Raw genomic sequence first — 19,098 nt, forward strand, 5'->3', positions numbered from 1 at the left:
CGTAGAAACTTCTGGTTTGCTTTGCTACCTTCTCTGGAGACAGATTTTATTAGACAAGGTCAGAGGTCATGTTGACGATTTCGTAAGTACCAGTCTATGACTGCTTGTTACTTACGAAATCTAAAGATTTCGTAAGTATATTGATGACTTCGTAAGTATATTTTATGTGTGTGTGTTTGTTTGTAGGCAGGATAACTCGAGAACGGAATAAGCTACCAATGTCAAATTACACCACGTAATTCAGGAGGGTGATGACTAGTGCTGATTAGATTTTGCTCAAAATCGGTCAAAGTCACAGTGAGGTCAAACATTCGATTTTTGATGGTTTTGTGCAGAATCATCGTAGAAACTTCAGGGTTGGGTCGCTACCTTCTCTCGAGACAGCTTTTATTAGACAACGTCAGAGGTCAAGTTGACGATTTCGTAAGTACCAGTCTATGACTGCTTGTTTATTTATTCTTTTTCCGCCGGCAATTTGCGGGTTCTTTCGCTTTAAAAATCATTTTCTCAGGAACGGTATGTCCGATCGACACAAAATTTTCACCATAGTATGTATCTTTTTTGATAGCATGCTCAATTGATAATTGTGACGTCAAAGGTCACTTGGTACGGGCGCCATCTTGAAAAAACCGATAAACTTTGGACCTCTGTATCTCTGAAACGGTGCAATGGAAAAATATTTTGCTTCATACATTGTAATGACCTCCCAATGGGGAAGAGGGCTGATTTTTTTTTGACGTCATCAGTGAAGCGTTATCCCGGTGAAAATTTGTCAAATACAACGCTACATATGAAAAATCTGAAATTTCTTGAGCATCATCTGCACAACAATTCACCGTATAAAAAAATATATTGTGATGTCATAGGTGACTTGGTTCGGCAGCCATCTTATTTTGAATTTTTTTTTTTTTAATCTTCTCCAGAACGGTTGGACAGATTGAGGCAAAAATTCACACACACTTTCCCCAAGACATCCTTTCACAAGTTTGTTAATTTCTAATTGATAGGTCACATGGTTCGGTGGCCACATTGAATTTACCCTAAAACCTTCAAGCATCTTCTCCAGAATGGCTGGACAGATTGAGGCAAAACTTTAAGTGCACATTCCCCATGACATTCTTCCACAAGTTTTTTAATGAATAATTGATAGGTCACATGGTTTGGCAGCCATGTTGGATTTAAGAAAAATATTAAATAATGTTTTCTCTGGAACTGCTTAATCTATTGAAGCGAAAATTTGCAACTATCATCTAACATCATATCTGCAAACATGGTAAAAATTATGACATCACAAGTCACATGGTTTGGCAGCCATCTTGGATAGAAAAACGTACCTTATCTGATTAATAAGAAACTTCTACACACGTGTTGCAGTACAGGATTGGAGGCAGAGTGTAAATTTATGATGCCATCGGTCACATGGTTCGTCAGCCATCTTGGAATGAATATTAATAAATTTTTAAAATCTTCTTCTCCAGAATGGCTGGACAGATTGAGGCAAAAATTCACACACACTTTCCCCAAGACATCCTTTTACAAGTTTGTTAATTTCTAATTTATCGGTCACATGGTTTGGCGGCCATATTGAATTTACCTTAAAACCTCCAAACATCTCCAGAACGGCTGGTCAGATCAAGGGGAAACTTCAAAAACGTATTGCACACGAGTAGTGAATATAATTTTGTTAATTTCTAATTGGTAGGTCACATGGTTTGGCAGCCATGTTGGATTCAAGAATTACATTAAATAATGTTTTCTCTGGAACCGCATAACCTATCGAAGCAAAACTTGGCTACTATAATCTACCCCCATGCCTGCATATACTTTAAAAATTATGACGTTACACGTCACATGGTTTGGCGGCCGTCTTGGATAGAAAAACGCACCTTGTCCGATAAACACGAAACTTCCCAAACTTGTTCCACTACAAGATTGGAAGCAGAATATAAATTTATGATGTCAGAGATCACAATGTTCGTCAGCCATCTTGGATTGAAAATTAATGAATTTTAAAAATCTTCTTCTCCAGAATGGCCAGACAGATTGAGGCAAAAATTCACACACACTTTCCCCAAGACATCCTTTCACAAGTTTGTTAATTTCTAATTGATAGGTCACATGGTTTGGTGGCCATATTGAATTTACCCTAAAACCTTCAAACATCTTCTTCAACAGAACGGCTCAACAGATCAAGGGGAAACTTCATAAAAGTATTGCTCAAGGGTAGTGAATATAAGTTTGTCATGAATAATTGATAGGTCACATGGTTTGGCAGCCATGTTGGAATCAAGAACAATATTAAATATTGTTTTCTCTGGAACCACTTTTCCTATCGATGCGAAACTTTGCGACTATCATTTAAGTCTCATGTTGTATCAAAGGCGGACGTCTGGGTACCCGGTCATCATGGCCAGCAGTTAGAAAGTGGCTGTTCTCGTTTATGTAGCCATTATGTAGGAACGGCTCATAGTATAAGGACTGGAGGTGTGCAGACTTTCCTTTGAGCTGTCGAGCCTGGATTCAAATCTCGACCCAGCTATAAACTGCCATCCTTGTATTTTGCATGCAGATTGATTCATCAATGCATGCTCCGTCTCTTTGATGGACATTAAATTCGGTGTTTCATTTGTTAGCATTAGTTGGTGGCTGTTAAAGACCCCATGGTGTCCTTCATGCAGAGTAGGCGAGCTATCGTGAGTGCCACCCTGAATAAATTACAAGTTCCTGCTCTTGCAGTCGAGTATCCTGTGTCGGATTGGTCACCCATCCAGATTGGCCTCGGCAATGTGTACACATAATAGCACAAGAAGGAAAAGAAGATAAAGAAAAATTATTTTGGAATATGAAGTCACGCACTTTATTATTTAATCCTCATAATTTGTATATAACTATATTCACAGCTACAAGCAATAACATCAGTCTTGGCAGGAAGTAAACAGGAAAGACTAGCTTCACAACCACACATGTACTCTGTATCTTAGGCAGATTTGTTGCCAGTGTATCACCCTAAAGTTTGAGATAAAAGTGAGTACAAATTATTTTGTATTACCATGGCCTTTAAAAAAATAAAAGTCTGCACAATTTGAGACAAAAGGTGGTGAAATAAGTGGATTTTAAAAAACATATATTATTGGTCATGGTTGTTAGAATGGTGAACGTTAAGGCCTAAGTCATATTTGCTCTACGGCGAGGATACGGCGGCCGTACGCCCTCTGAATTGACAGAAACGTGCGGCGGCCACAGAGTTTCTGCGGTGGCCTCAGGGTGGCCCTACGCCATTTGGCTATCTTTTACAGGTCGTAAGGTCACCGTAGAATTATAACGCGGAGTTATAACTTTTTTCATTTCTACATTTGCCGTAGCAATTCGACAAGCCGAAACAAAACAAATGGTAAAAATAAAAAATAAAAAAATTCACCCATTTGTTACCGTCCGTCTGGCCGCACGTTCGCCTTAGGGCCCCCTGCGGGCACCTTGAGGCTACCTTGAATCTGCCTTGAAAATTCTATGGCCGCCGCAGGGCCCCCTTAAGGTCACCATGCGACATCAAATCAAAGACCGTACGGCAACCCCACGTTTTTGTCTCCACAATTTCTAAGACCTAAGGCCTAAGTCACATTTGCTCTACGGCGAGGATACGGCGGCCGTACACCCTCTGAATTGACAGAAACGTGTGGCGGCCGCAGAGTTTCTGAGGTGGCCTCAGGGTGGCCCTACACCATTTGGCTATATTTTACAGGCCGTAGGGTCGCCGTGGAATTATAACGCGGAGTTATAACTTTTTTTCATTTCTACGTTCGCCGTAGCAATTCGACAAGCCGAAAAAAAAACTGGTAAAAAAAAAAATGAAAAAACCCATTCGTTACCGTCCGTCTGGCCGCACGTTCGCCTTAGGGCCCCCCTGCGGTCGCCTTGCGGGCACCTTGCGGGCACCATGCAGGCACCTTGCGACGTCAAATCAAAGACCGTACGGCAACCCCACGTTTTCGGTCTCCACAATTTATAAATATGCCGTGCAGCTCCCCGAAAAATAAAAACATATGTGACTGCTACATTGTGTGACCGTGGAAATACTGCGGCCGCCGTATAATTGCAAGTGGCCGTAGATTTTGGAGACCCCACGGCCGCCGTGGCAAATGTGACCTAGGCCTAAGAATCAGAAAGTTGACTTGGAGTGCTGTGCTTTTCAGGCAGAAGTCAGAATTAATTAACTTATTTATCTGCATCTGTTCAGTACCGTTTAAATTACTAACAAATCACGAAGCATGTATCCAGCCTGCACCAATTTTAACAATAGCTGTTACGGCCCTCAGACTAGGAAAGGTTCCCCACCTCTGTTCAAGGCTATCCTGCTAGGCCACACACAATCACAAGGTGACAAATCTGAACAGTATTGAGGAATGTAAAAAAATTCCCAACCCATCTCTGCTTGAGCAATCATAGTCACATCTTCTGTGTGAGGGCAAAATCTGATCCGACAGTGAAGTAGCACCTTGGAAACTGCATACCTCGCCATCGTCTGCTTATTGCCGGTTGCACTTGATTGAATAACACTGATGGGTCCCCCCCCCCCCACCCATGTTCATTAATTTACACATTATTCAAATGGTGAGGTCCCAAAACATTTGTCATAAGCTTTGTGGTTGATGGCTGAACTTTGATTTGTTTATTTTGTGGTCACACCAACAAGATCGAAACTCCATGCCAATTCATTTTGACTCTGGCCTGAAAGTATAAAGTACTTATTGAAGTATCTAAGAAAGCCAAAAGCTTGCCAGAATGCAAAAAGGGGACAATTTTATTCTGGCCTCGAACGTACATACCATTTGCCACTGTTTTGAGTAGCTACATATTTGCTTATTGCACATAACCAGGTTCTCATAGGCAGTTACAGCATATGAAACATGTTTACGAGCAACCTATATGGGATAATCTATTGGCTGTTTGAACACAAGTGTAAACATGAAATTATTGTCCTGTGGAACCACATCACATTGGTTGAATAATTATCAAACGAGTACCAGTAAGCAAAATCAGCTGGTTCAGGATATGCAACAAAGCATGCTGAGATTATGAAGACACTATTGCTTAAGAGGCCTCCTTTCCTCAAATAATTATATTGATATGAATTGGATGATTAAATGCCAAGAACATGTCATCAACATTAAGGAGCAAGGTTTGCGTAAAGCCGTAAACCATTTATTTTCCCATAAATTTGCTCCTGCAAGTACGGGGTCCATTTAAGTACTTTGTCTCAAAGTTGATAAAATGCCAGGTCACATGGTAGAGCTTTGTTGGCTGTTGGGGAGGAATCCAAGTGTGCATCTGAAATTTAAAAAATAATTCTCATCTCGGGTATACAGTTCTTGAAAATCTGAATCGAAGATTATGAAATGTATGTTTTACATTAGACTGTACAAATATCATTTCAGTAGTGTGAATGTTTTTTTTGTTTTTGTTTTTTAAGCCTTTAAGAATGGGAGCATGGTCTAGCTGGTGTTGTCTTTTTAGGATCACAGACTGTCAGCAGATGTCATCTCATGGTGATTCCTCAACTCTATCTACAAATCGTGGAACAAATAACTGTTCTCGTAAGTAAACTCTGTGAAAGACCTAAATGTGTTTAAGTTGCATCATAGTAAAGTAATGCTGCTTGCGAGCCTTCACTTAAAATGCTGTCCTCTTTCTGGTTTCCTTTACCATGCATTTAGGTGCTGCAGAGCTGAGGACGGAGTGGGTGCCCATTTTCAGCCGTGAACAGGTGGCCATTTTGGCTAACCAAAACAATTTTGCAGAGGAGCAGCATGGAGATGGGCCAGGAAGGAAAGTTGCAGGGAGGGGCAAGGGTGTGTCAAGCCAAATGGAAGGAGCGTTGTCGACCTATCCAGGAGAAAAGCAATCGGTCAGGAGTTTGAGTTTGCAATTTGAACAGCTGGCTGATTGTAAGTGGAGTCAGCCTGTAGTTTCAGAAACACAAACTCAATTGTTTGGCAGCCCAATTGTAGAACCAGGGATGGAATAAATGAATAAACTTTTCATGCACAGTGTGCACAAAAATTAAGAAATACAGGTGCACAGAAATCATTTTACACGCATCAAATGGGCCATAAACCATTTCATGTATCAGGCGATGTGCAGTTTTTGTTGTGCATCCAGTTTTAATCACCATTTTTTTAAATCAAATACAGTCAACCCCCGCTTTATCGCGGTTCACCTATCGCGCCCCCGGTTCATCGCGGGTTTTCCCTTGGAACGTAACTATTTTTTTCTGCGGATTCCCCCAGTACATCGCGGTAATAATATATAAAACATAAATTATTTAAGCAATAAATTATAACGCGTGGTGCTCGACCAGTCACACAACGCAAGAGACAATGTTTCGCTTGGGAACTTCGAATATTTTCTACGTTTTTTCTCCAAGCCCCACGATGCCGTCCAAACGCCCTGCACCTTCTTAGGCTTCTGGCAAGGTACCGAAGTGCCAGAGGAAAGTCCTGACGCTCCAGGAGAAGGTTAAGGTGCTCGATATGCTTCGGGAAGGAAAAAGGTTTGCCGCCGTTGGACGAGCACTGCTCGTACACAGCACCTCAAAACTGACCAGACCAGACGAGTCGATCTCCAGCACCTCAAATCCAATCACTGCCAAACCGACCAGACGGGTCGATCTCCGGCACCTCAAACCCAATCACTGCCAAACCGACCAGACCAGACGAGTCGATCTCCGACACCTCAAACCCAATCACTGCCAAACCGACCAGACCAGACGAGTCGATCTCCGGCACCTCAAACCCAATCACTGCCAAACCGACCAGACCAGACGAGTCGATCTCAGGCACCTCAAACCCGATCACTCCCAAACTGACCAGACCAGACGAGTCGATTTGTTCGGGAGGCGTCCATTCATCGCGGATTTTCACTGAGTGCGGGGAGGTTTGGAACGTAACCCCCGCGAGAATGGGGGGATTACTGTATTAATTGCATGCCAAATGTCAATCTCCAGTTGCTTTATCAAATCAGTTTGATGAAAAGTGTGTCCATGTTTTATTCAGAATCCAAAGTATGATGAAAAATCAATGAGTGGCTGTCCCTGCAACTTTCTGAAGATATAACAGATCTTGAACCATACGGTTTAGTGCATGACTTTCTGCCTCATTTACCTCCAAGCCACCATAATTTGATGGCCTTGTCAGGATTGTCAGCTGAAACAGATCGTTTACAGTTGATGTGTTGAACGTCAGAGACTTGAGGCTGTGCACACAACTTGGTTCTTCAGTCACTCTTGGTGATCTTCATGACAGAGAAGCCTCTCTCACACTCGGTAGAGTTTGTGGGCAATACTAATCCAGTTTGCACCAACAGAACGGTATTTGACAATTAATGGCTTCTGGATTTGATGATCTCTGACCATAAATCTGAATTGAACACTTATAGGGTGCACTTTTCTTGATCAGGATTTTCAAGAAAGTCTTCCCTTTCAATAAGCACTTCCACTAGATCAGCAGACTTGGCATCCATTAAGGCATGGAAGTACTTGAAAAGAGCAGAAACTGACTCATTTCTGTATTCCTCGATGTCCTTTACTGTGCCAGGCAAGAGTCAAATACACTTGGCTTCAATTGTCTTGCCACTGTCTCACCATCCAATGAAGAGCTGACTCTTTCTTCCATGTGTTTGGTAAATGTGGTGTTTTCGTGTTGGTGATTAACTATTCCATACAGCTCAATGTTAAACACATTTTAAACGTATTAAATTCACATGTATTTTGTAATAAGCAATTTTCAACTTGCGATTTTGTTAATAAACTGAAAACGTACAACACGTCACACCTCGTGCAATATTATAATTTCTTTCCACAAAGTACAAGTCCGATTAGCCTTGGTAAAATGGCCAATGAAAATTCCTTCTCTTCAGTGTGAGATGACTGTAATGGCTGAGCTAAAAATACAACCAGCTCCATAGCATGACTCATAATTAGGAGGGGGGTTGAGGATAAAGTGTGTCCATCCGTTGGATTATTAGCGATAATGGACATTCAGACATTGATCAGAGTAGTATGTAAGAAAGTTAGTTGGTTACATATCAACAAAATCGGCATTTCGTTTTCCATGCACACAGTGCATTCGGTTTGGGAGTTCAACATGCACCGTCAAAAATCCAGGTGCATATGTGTATGTATACACCTGTAATTTCCAAACGTACAAGACTTATAACAGTCTTGTACGTTTGGAAAAATAATTTAGGCTTAAAGAATTCCATGTGTGTGGACATATTATAAAAGCATTAGATCGATTGTTCATATGTACATTATGAAAGCGTATAGATAAATATCTCAAAGTATGTCATTGCCTATGCTTGTTATTCAATCATGCCTCCTGCCATCTGGACTGTGGAACTTCTTGTGAACTTTTGCCACTCTTGTTGGTTTTGGGCCCACATTCCGATTTTATTCCAGATGACCTTCATTCCTTTATTTCTGCTCCTCATCGCCAGGTACATCGCCAGGTACATCGCCAGGTCTTTCTTGGCCATACAACCCTTCTCTTTCTGTCAGGTGCCCACCATATTGCTCTTTTTGGTCGGTATATCTCGATCCCCATGCATAGCACGTAAAAAATCCATCTCCACCTCCTGATTTTCATCTCTTCTATGATATTTTTTTTCCTCCATGTTAACCTTTCAACCTCTTTCTTATGAGCCATGTCAGGCCAGAAGATTCTCAAGATTTTCTTATGGCTGCTGTAGATGAAAGACTAGTTTGCTATTTCTTTGGTGATTTTCCAAGAATCACATCCAAATAGGACTGACCTCCCGTTTCCCTCATAGATCCTCAGCGTCATTTTGGTGTTATACATGCAGTATTTCTTTGATTTCCAATTTTTTTGTCTCATGAAAGTATCCCTTGCCTTTTGTATCCATTGTAATATATCTGCATCTCTCCCTCCTGTTATGGTAACCATGGACCTCTTACACAGTGGCCTGCAAAAGTATTCACCCCTGACCAATAATGCCACATTTAGATGAATTCCAAATTATGTAAAACAATTTTTCCAAATGAACTTTTTATTCATAACCGAGGAGATCAAACTAAACACTGTTATAGTTGAAGGAAGTTACATGTCAGGAATACCTGCAAAAACACATGTACAAATCAAAATTCAATGGTTGTAAAAGTATTCAGCCCCTGAGGTCAGGACTTGGTGGAAGAACCTTTTACAGCAATGACTGCTATGATTCTTTTTGGGTAGATCTCTACCAGCTTTACACAGTGAGATGGTGAAATATTTGCCCATTCTTCATGTGAAAATTTCGCTAGTTCTGCTAAGTTTGATGGGGATCATCGATGGACTGCAATCTTCAAGTCTCGCCATATATGTTCAATTGGGTTCAAGTCAGGACTTTGATTGGGCCACTCAAGAACATTTATTTTCTTCTGATTCAGCCACACCAGTGTGGCTTCAGCTTTATAGTTCAGATCATTGTCCTGCTGAAATGTGAATCTCCTACCCAGTTTCAGATTATTGGCTGACTCAAGCAAGCTTTCAAGGATTATCTTGTACTTTGCACCATCCATTGTCCTTTCTATCCTGACAAGCTTGCTCGTCCCTGCTGATGAAAAGTAGTGCCGTAACATGATACTGACACCACTATGCTTGACAATAAGGGATGAGTTGACTGCGTGTTGTGCAGTGTTAGGCTTGCACCAGACGTAACGCTTTTAATTTAGACCAACAAGTTCAATTTTTGTCTCGTCTGACCACAAAACTTTTCTCCACATGCCTGCAGTATCATTAAGATGCTTTTTTGCAAACTCCATACGAGCTTTTAGATGCGTCTTTTTCAGTAATTGCTTCTTTCTTGCCACCTGTCCATAGAGCCTAGCTTTGTGAAGGGAATGGGATATTGTTTAATGAACACTGATCCCCATCTCGGACATAGAGCCTTGCAGATCTTTCAAATTAATTGTTGGATATACAGGGACAGCCCGAACCAGTTTACTGCTTACCCGGCTGCTGAGTTTGGATGGGCGACCTGATCTGGGTAGAATTTGGGTGGTATGATACGTCTTCCACTTCTTCATGATGGATTTCACCATCCAATAATGTCCTTCCTTTATTTCACCGTCCTTCAGGTACCGTACTCATAGGGATAATGAGTGACTTTGAAATATTCTTATCACCCTCTCCTGAACGGTACTTCTCCACCACTTTATGTCTGACTTCTTTGGAAAGCTCCTTGGTCTTCATGTTTGCCTTGTTGGTTGACCAAGTGAGTTGCACCTTAACACTCCTTAGATAAGTGGGGGAGATTAATATTTAAATTTAAACCATTGATTACATACAAGTGAAACCTGTTACACTTATGTTGTAACCTTTCAAACAAGTAATTCCTCCTGAAGTGATTTAGGGTTAAACATTACTTATGCAACTGAGAATGATCTGATTTTCTCTGTCAATCGAACTTATTAACATTTTATCTGCATTTTTAAAATGTTATCGATTTGGAGTAGTTTGTGAAGACTCTATATAATAAAGTTTGATTTGAAAGCATCATGAAATAAGCTCAAGTGGCATGAAAATGTGAAAGATTTGGAGGGGATGAATACTTTTTCAGGCCACTGTGTGTAGGCCACAGGCCATACAGGCCAAAAATTATGAACACATGTCAACCTCTGATTGGTCAATTGTTGCACATGATGTTGTTTGTGTGAGCAGCATGTATCTTCATGCTTTAGTTTTGGCTGTGTTAATTTCAGCCCCTCTTGCACTGCATCGTCCTGTGGCTTATTCACTTTCTCCTGCATGTTATGTAAGAACTATGACATCAGACAGATGTCATCTGCAAAGCAGAGTTCCTCGAGCTGTTAAAATTGGTTCCTGCAAGATATCCCATTCCTTCTCTCCTCATTTGTTTTCCACAACACCCAGTCTAACACCATTAAAAATAGTAAAGGATACAACATTCAACATTGTCTGGCTCCTGTAGTAACTTCAAATTTGGATGACAACTTATTGTTGCAAATTACAATACATCTGTATCCATTGTAGACACTCTGTCGTGAATACAAATGTATTTGGTACTCCATACAGTCTCAGTGTCTTCCACATTGCCTCTTTATTCATATTGTCAAGCATCTTTTCAAAGTCGATGAATGATAGGTAAAGGCTTGCATTCCATTCATTGCATTGTTTTATGATTGTTACCCCCATGCACGCCAAACAAAAAGCGGAGTTAAGCAATTGGTTCACTTTGCCTGTCTGTCTGTCTGTCTGTCTGTCTGTCTACAAACGTCAGTTTATTGACGAACAACTTCATTTCAATTGAATGTTATATTTTGAACATGAATCGAAAAACAAACCTGTACTTTAGCAGTATGTTGGCTCTGAATTTGACCCAATTGCACATGCGCAGAGAGGAGTGATAATCTCTATTATAATACCAAGCTTGCACACTAAAAACTCGGCTCGCCGTCACACGATCCCTATGAAATTGCTGTGGCACTTAGCGGACATGCCGACAATGTTTGGGAAGTCTTGGCGTTCCATAGTACCACTTGCATTTTGCACAATGCGTATTTTTGTCATTCCCCGTGTACAGTCTGTCCTCTGCTACGAGCTATGTTGTACTGCTATCCCGTGCATGTGCACGGGTATCGCTAGTTTATTTTATTCTGGCTGCCTGTCTGGCAGTGAAACAAAATTGAAAATCATTCCAAACAGGAAACTTCCTGTTTTTAAGGATGTCAGAAAGGACACAAACAATTTGCGTGAAGAACTAATGTATCCTGTTAAATAAGGTGGTGTAAAAGACCATCAACGGCGATAAACTTATGAATTTTTTTTCTACAACCTTCAAAATCTTATTTTGTTTAATTGAATTATTTCAACACGAGAACACAAATCGCCTTTCTAGCACTTTCAAAACCCTTCCGTTTAGCAGTACTTGGGCAAAATATTACAGCATTTTGCGTCATTACAACCAATCAAATTCGCCGATTGCAGACCCTGCCCATCTCCTTGTTTCTCAAGACTGCGTGGGGTAAGTGTTCTATGAACTCTCTCGTTCTTAATGTCGAGATCTGATTCCTGCATACCCTGTTTCTCCTGAAACCAGCTTGTTCCTTTGTTATGGTGCTGTCAACACCCTTTTACATTATGTTCTGCTTCATCTTGCAAACCACTTTGCTGTCAATGCGCATTCTGGTCACTCTTCAGTTTCCATATCCGTTATGTCTCTTTTCTTTGGTAGTTTGATAATTATTAGATCACATTTCCATTCCTCAGGCATTTTTTTCTTGCTTCCATGTTTCGTTTATTAAGCTATGTAAGGTTATATGTTGACACTTTCTGTAGCTCTGCATTTGTGTTATCTGCCCCTTGTGCCCTCCGATTCTTTAGACTTTTAATAACATGACATACTTCAGACTGTTTGATTGGTCCTTTTTCAATTGGTATATCCCTTCCTGTCCATTCTTCTATCATCTTGTCTGTCATTGTTCACTCTATTCAAAACCTTGAGGTGTTCTGTCCATCTCTCCATCCGTTCTCTCTTTGAAGTGAGTGTACTTCTTTATTGGCCTTTCACTGGCTTACCCCCATCCGCCCTGATCCCTCCCCATTCTCACTGTAAGTTTTATAAACTGTTGCCATGTCTCCCTTCTCAGCTGCTGTCTCTGCTTCTTCCGCCATGTTCTCCATGTCATTGATTTTATCCTTCTTTGTAGCTTTGTCTTGAATAACATTTCTTTTGCAGTCCTTCCTTTATCCTCTGTGTTTTGCAACTTTCTAGTTTGTTTCAGCTTCTTCCTCTCCTCAATTAGATTCCATGGTTTATTTTTAGTCTTCCTAACTCAAATAACTTTCTCTGTACACATCATTAATCAATTTATACAATCTTCATCTATCACTTCAAAGTCAATGCCATTCCGTTTTTCTGATGCTGCAAATCTGTTCTGTACTTCTGTGTTGTATTTCTCCCACAATCCCCCATCTCTGAGCTTATCCACATCAAATCTCTTCCGCCTTTGGGTGGATGTCCCCGCTCTCTTCCATTTCAGTTGCAAATGAGCAATCGGTAGTTGGTGGTCACTGAAGATGTCTGCTCCTCTTTTAACTCTTTTTACATCTGTCAACGATCTTCTCCAAACCCGTCTTATCATGAAATTATCAATCTGATTGTTACTCCTCTTGTTTGGTGATATCCAAGTTGTTATTTCTGCCAATAGACAGAGGTTATGTTCTCACCTCTGTCTGTCTGTCTGTCTGTCTGTCTGTGAGCAGGATATCTCAAAAGGTTATCAATAGATTCGGACGAAATTTGGTGAACAGGTTGGGTGTGTGACGAGGACAAATTGATTGGATTTTGGTGAAGATCTGGATACTATAATTCTAAAAGTGATTCTCCAGGTACAGAATATCAACTGGATCTCTTTCATCTTGCATGACAGCTTCTCCAATGCACCAAATAGCTGGGTGGTGCATGATCTGTCAGGTATGAATCCATGAGGTGTGCGCTCTACTGAATGTTGACAATCTGAAAGTAGATTGTCGGTCATCATTTGTTCTACGATAGCATCTCCCACAAGACTCTCCAATAGTTTGCTGACAACCGAAGTGAGGCTGATTGGGTGACAATTCTTAGTGGCCTTTCTACTGTCCTTTATATGGATGGGTTTTATGCTCCCAATCTTCAGTCCTGTGGCAATATACCAGTTTCAAGAGAATTTTAGAAGATCAGTTGTCGGGGCTTTGTAATCGCTGTTGCAGTTTTCTTAAGGCTTAGAGGATGCATGCCATCGAGACCAGCAGCCCTTTAACTTCAGTTTTTCTCTTCATGTTCTCCTCTGTGATTACAATGTCTTTCAGGTCTGGGCCATCAAAGTGTTGCTTTCTGGCTGTCTCACTTTGCAGGTCATCATCAGTAAAATAACAAGGACAAATGTGTCCAAGAGCCGCGTCATAAAGATTTTGTCTTCACCAGAAGAAGAAGAACAAGAAGAAAAACGCGGAGCTCTCTTAGAGCCAGCTTTCGTAATGTGACTAAAAATGCTGCTGAAGACGTCATTTTGGACTCCAGCTTTTTTTATCTCCACCCCTGAAGGTGGATGGAGATTATCTTTTCACCTCTGTCTGTCTGTTTGTCTGTTTGTGAGCAGGATAACTCAAAGGTATGGACGCATTCAGCCAAAACTTGGTGGATGAGTTGGGTGACAAGAACAAGCCGATTAGATTTTAATTATCATCCGGATGCAGATCCGGCCTATCAGTGAGATACAAAATCTAAAATGCTCATCCTGTCGGAGGTATGCGCTCTACTGAGTGCTGTTCTAATCTTGCTCTGACTGTCAGCTTTCCATGTTTGCCAACAATTTTACTCACTCTCTTTTTTTGTCTTCAATTTACTGTTGGCATATTTCCAAGCTCCTTATTACCTCAGCCACCGAAGGTGGGCAGAGACTATGTTTTCACCCCTGTCTGTGAAGAGGATATCTCAAAAAGTTGTGGTTGGATTCGGACAAAATTTGTTGGACAGGTTGAGGGTGTGACAAGGACGATTTTGGTGAAGATACAGATATGGCTGACAGAATTTTTAGTTATTCTTCATCATTGAGAGGTGAGGCCAAAAACTATATACTCGTACTGTACAGCATGATATTTCAAAAAGTTGTGGATGAGTTGTGACAAAACTAAGTGGATGAGTTGGTTAGGTGACAAGAACAAGGCGATTTGATTTTGTTTCAGGTCTGGATTCAGATCCGGCCTATCGGTGTGGTACAAAACATAAACTATTCAACCTGGCAGAGGAATGTGCTCTACCGAGTGCTGTTCTAGTTCGTCTCGCCCCAAAGGCGATGCGAGACTATTACAATGCCCCTGTCTGTGTGTGTCCTTGTCTATATATTTTCACTTTAAAAATGATTTTCTCTGCAACCGCTTGTCTGAAAGATGCAAAACTTTAAACATAGGAGGGACTCCCCATAGAGAATATTTTATTGCTAACTCTGATGTCATAGGTCACATGGTATGGCAGCCATATTGGTTTAAGGGAAAAATTATGAACATCATTTTCTCTGAAACCACGCAACAAAAAAATTGAAACTTGCCAAATGTCATCAACTCCCCATGGGGTATATAGAGTGATAATGATGATGTCATCAGTGAAGTGGTATTCCAGCCATAATTGGTTGAATTGAAATCTTTATCCGAAACTTCATATATCTGATATATTGTCAAGGATTCGGCGGTGGCGGGATTCGCACCCTACTCTTCTCCAGCCAAATGTTGAAGATTCAGCGTCACTTAACAGCACCGCCGTCTCCGGGGTTATAACGCCGGCTGGCTCGGCACAGGTCTCGGGTTACGTGCCTCAGATCACGACACCAAAATACACCTGTGCCTTGCCAGTTGGGGAAATAGACCCCGGTTATAGACTGGGTTTGTCAGAGACCGAGCGAAGTCTGCCAGTCCGTAACCATTTTGGTTTTAAATACAAATCGAGCGAATTGTTCCTCAGCACGGCAACTTTCATATGAATCATCCAGATTTATTGGGGACACATCGGGGAACACGACACAAGCAAAACATTCACGAACGTTATAATTAATCTATAACCCGCTCTTAACTAGGGAGCTGTGGGTTTTGAAGGGAACCCTAGTGAGATAAACCTTAGACAACATGCAGACAGAATACTTGGTGATTCCTCATGGACGAGAGGAAAAGTGTCAAAGGCACGAATGCGGCTCGTGACAAGCCGATGTCAACGGATTCGAGCATGCAGCGTGGCAAGATGGCGGCAACGCCTCCTTTTGTCGACCCGCTCACGCACCAGCCTCGGTGCGTTTAGCCCCCGTAAGGTTGACGGCACAAGAATGAAAGATCCACAGTGTGCTCCAGCTGACCTTTCACAAGGTCCAGCATACAAATCCAGGCCTGGCCTGCTCACCAGACTAGGCCAAATCGGGGTGTTGGGCTCCGCAGGCAGATCGACGGGATGGAAAAGCGTATCGAGCCGTGCCGGGAGCAAAGACAGTCAGAGGCGACCTGGGGACGACCTGCACGCTGGGTCCATCGCCGAGGAGGAACAGCCATCAAGTCACTCCTCATCAAGCAGATCGCAGACTCGACACCAGCAGCCTCTCATCCAGCAGAAGGCAGACTGACCTCATCCAGTTCCTCTTGCCTTTCGGGGCGGCCTTTTCACGAAAACCGATCGCAAAAACCCTCATGCAGTCCCTCTTACTGCCGATCGCCCGACTCCTCTCATGCAGTTCCTCCTGCCTTCCTGGGGCTCGCTCTTCTCACGAAAGCCGATCCCAGACTCACAAAGCAGCCAGTTTCTTTTTACAGCCGATCGCAGACTCCCACTAGCCGTTTCTCACCCAGCAGAAGGCAGACTGACCTCATCCAGTTCCTCTTTCCTTTTGGGGCGGCCTTTTCACGAAAGCCGATCGCAAAAAACCTCATGCAGTTCCTCTTACTGCCGATCGCCCATGTCGAGGCTCAGGTAGTTCCACCCTTGCCTTCCCGGTGCTCGCTCTCCGGACCCTCCCCCGGGGACCCGTGATTGGTCCATCGCTCGAGATTGCAGCTGCCCTCCACCAATCGGCTGCCGACACGTCTCACTGACCGACACTCTCAGAGCGGTGGACGGGACTAGTTCAGAGAGGGGAAGGAAAAAGATGAAAACCACCTCTCGGCACACCACCATTGTATGAATAATGAACAGCCTGCTACACCTCCCGACACACATGTAATGTCCAATTACCAAACAACCTGGCTAAACATGCATTTAAGGGGGGGATCTGGGCTAATCCTATATTTAATAACACACCAAGGGCCATTTCCACAACAATATGACCGGATGTGAGTGAATAATTAAATTTACGACGTTCATAACCTGTGCCAAGAAACTATGTGACATAATGGGGTGCATGGATGATGTGGGCATGTGGGCCATAATAGCAGTGGGCCATAATAGTAGTTTGTTCCGTTAACAATGATAATTTTATTCAGAATGAATGCGCGAGGCGCGATTATGTGCTCTATGAGTGCCATTCTAGTTGGATTTGTGTTCACTGCTTGAACAGGACTCTACAAATTCCTTACAATATTATCGAGTCGCATGACATGATTTGTTACTTTATTGGGTATCCATTCATCCATTGGGACCATACTCTGTGCAGAGCGTTGGTGCTGCCTAAGCAGTCTCCTTGACTATTGGGCACAATCCTGGAGAGGTCGCCACTCCCATACAGGATAACAGCAAGCTGGCACTCATTTTTCCAACCTCAGAAGGATGACAGGCAGAGTCAACCCCACCTGGTATTAATTCAACAGCCAATGAGGATTTGAACTCAGGATCCTAGGGTCCCAAGCCCACCACCCGAACCATTAAGCCAACACCAAGCATTTTATTGGGCATACCTAGCATAATTTAACTTGCTATCCTTTTTAATCCGTATATCTTCCCATGCTCTGAATTTCCTGCGTGATAGGGCTGTTTATTACCGTCCAGGTAATCGTCATTTATACATCGTCAAAATTATTCTCACAAGTGCAAGGCTTGAGAAGTATATCTGTTGTCCACTGTACAGTCTAGGACTCTGAGCAGTGTGATATCATACGATAATGTAGCTCTGGCATATGTGTACATGTAGCCAAAACTCCAGAGATTGCATTTTTCATAAATTAAAATGAGTACATAACATTTTGGGGGGAAACTTAAGCTAGAATTCGATTGTAAAGAATTGTGTGCACACAAAATAATTTAATTTGAAATTAAACAAACAAAAGAGAAGCACTCGGGAACTAAAGAAGAACTAAAGGATGTCATATTGATACTTGACAGTATGTTCCCAAATGAAAATCACGAGGACTGGATAAACATTGCGGTGACTGTTTGTTTATCGTGGAAAAAGGAATGATTATTACGAACCTGATTTGCCATGAATCATTGAAACTTAAGAACAGTACTCAAGTGTTTTTACTGCCCATTGTAAAAGGTCACTTCAGCTGGTGTATAATATAATAAATGTTACAGAGGTTTTTTTTTCTTACTATGTATGTATATATTTTTTGAGGCGTTCACTAAACATTTCACAACCGCTTTTGCGTACGAGTCTGAACGCAATGAACTACCATCCACTTCGAGTATGGATCGTTGAATTGAAAATTTGTCACACTACATTTATTTGTAAACTAATTTTGAATGACATGGGACAGTCATCATTGTAATCTACCACTAACAGGGATCTGCGGAACATATGCACAATGGTGAAATGTGGCTTCAAGTCCTCAACTCTTCTCCCTCCGCCCTCTCCCAAAGCCCAAGTCCTCAACCACTCCAACTCTTCAATCCTCCCCTCCCCCACCACAACTCCTCATTCCCCCACCCAAGGCATCAACCACCTCTCCTAACTTTGTCCCATCCTTGCTCCCCTCACCCTCCCCATCCCAACCAAAAGGTGTCAATCCCTCCTCATTTCAAGCCTTCAAATCCCCACCCAACCACCCCCCCCCCACTTCCCCACAACTCCTCAACCCCACTCCTTCCAAAACCTCAGCCTTCCCCTCCAGACTCTGTCCCATCTTTGCTCTTTCCCCCTCTCAACCCAAATTCTGTCCTCCCCTCCTCCCATTCACAAAGACAAACAGGCATTCCCACATCGAAACAGTGGGATATTTAACGTTTTCCCCTCCCCCTATCATGTGATCACCGACTTCACAAACTGCGATTGAAACAGCTACATGTAATAGCCCATCACGGTCGCCTGTCCAACTCAGTCCCACAAAATTGGACAAACACCTTTAGATTGACATGGGTTTTATAATCCCTGATCAAGTCGTTGAAGAGAAAATAGATGGAAATAATTGCAAGGACCTGCATAACCTTCGTGGTAAAAGCCCTGCTTGGGAAAATGCCACATAGTTATTTGGGCGTCGTATGGACAACAAACCACTGCCTTGATCATTGAGCCCTATCGTCACAAGACCCGTGTCGCCTATCAGCTCAAAATCCTTTTCGCTGTTGATTTGGTCATTGAACAATGAAGGAAAAACTTGTAGGGAGGGAATGGCGATTGTGAGCATGACAGCTCGAAGA

The 19,098-nt window shown here is 42.2% G+C and overlaps 1 protein-coding gene across 15 annotated transcripts in view; it reads left to right on the forward strand.

The window, feature by feature from the left end:
• Nucleotides 1–11,082, forward strand: part of CEP152 (centrosomal protein 152) — a 177,380-nt gene extending 166,298 nt beyond the window's left edge. For 12 of the 15 annotated variants that reach the window (XM_085849977.1, XM_085849972.1, XM_085849982.1 and 9 more), the window contains 2 exons: nucleotides 5,512–5,591; nucleotides 5,712–11,082. In XM_085849977.1, the coding sequence (XP_085706103.1) occupies nucleotides 5,512–5,591; nucleotides 5,712–6,022 (391 nt within the window). In that variant the 3' untranslated portion in view covers nucleotides 6,023–11,082. Of the gene's footprint in view, nucleotides 1–335; nucleotides 424–5,511; nucleotides 5,592–5,711 lie in introns of all 15 variants that reach the window. The other 3 variants (XR_015050285.1, XM_085849983.1, XM_085849986.1) reach the window with 3 other exon arrangements.
• The last annotated feature ends 8,016 nt before the right edge of the window (nucleotides 11,083–19,098 follow it).

Source organism: Eptatretus burgeri, chromosome 12, assembly GCF_056783735.1.
Source record: "Eptatretus burgeri isolate ZD-2024b chromosome 12, Ebu_testis_v1, whole genome shotgun sequence".
NCBI classification, from domain to species: domain Eukaryota; kingdom Metazoa; phylum Chordata; class Myxini; order Myxiniformes; family Myxinidae; genus Eptatretus; species Eptatretus burgeri.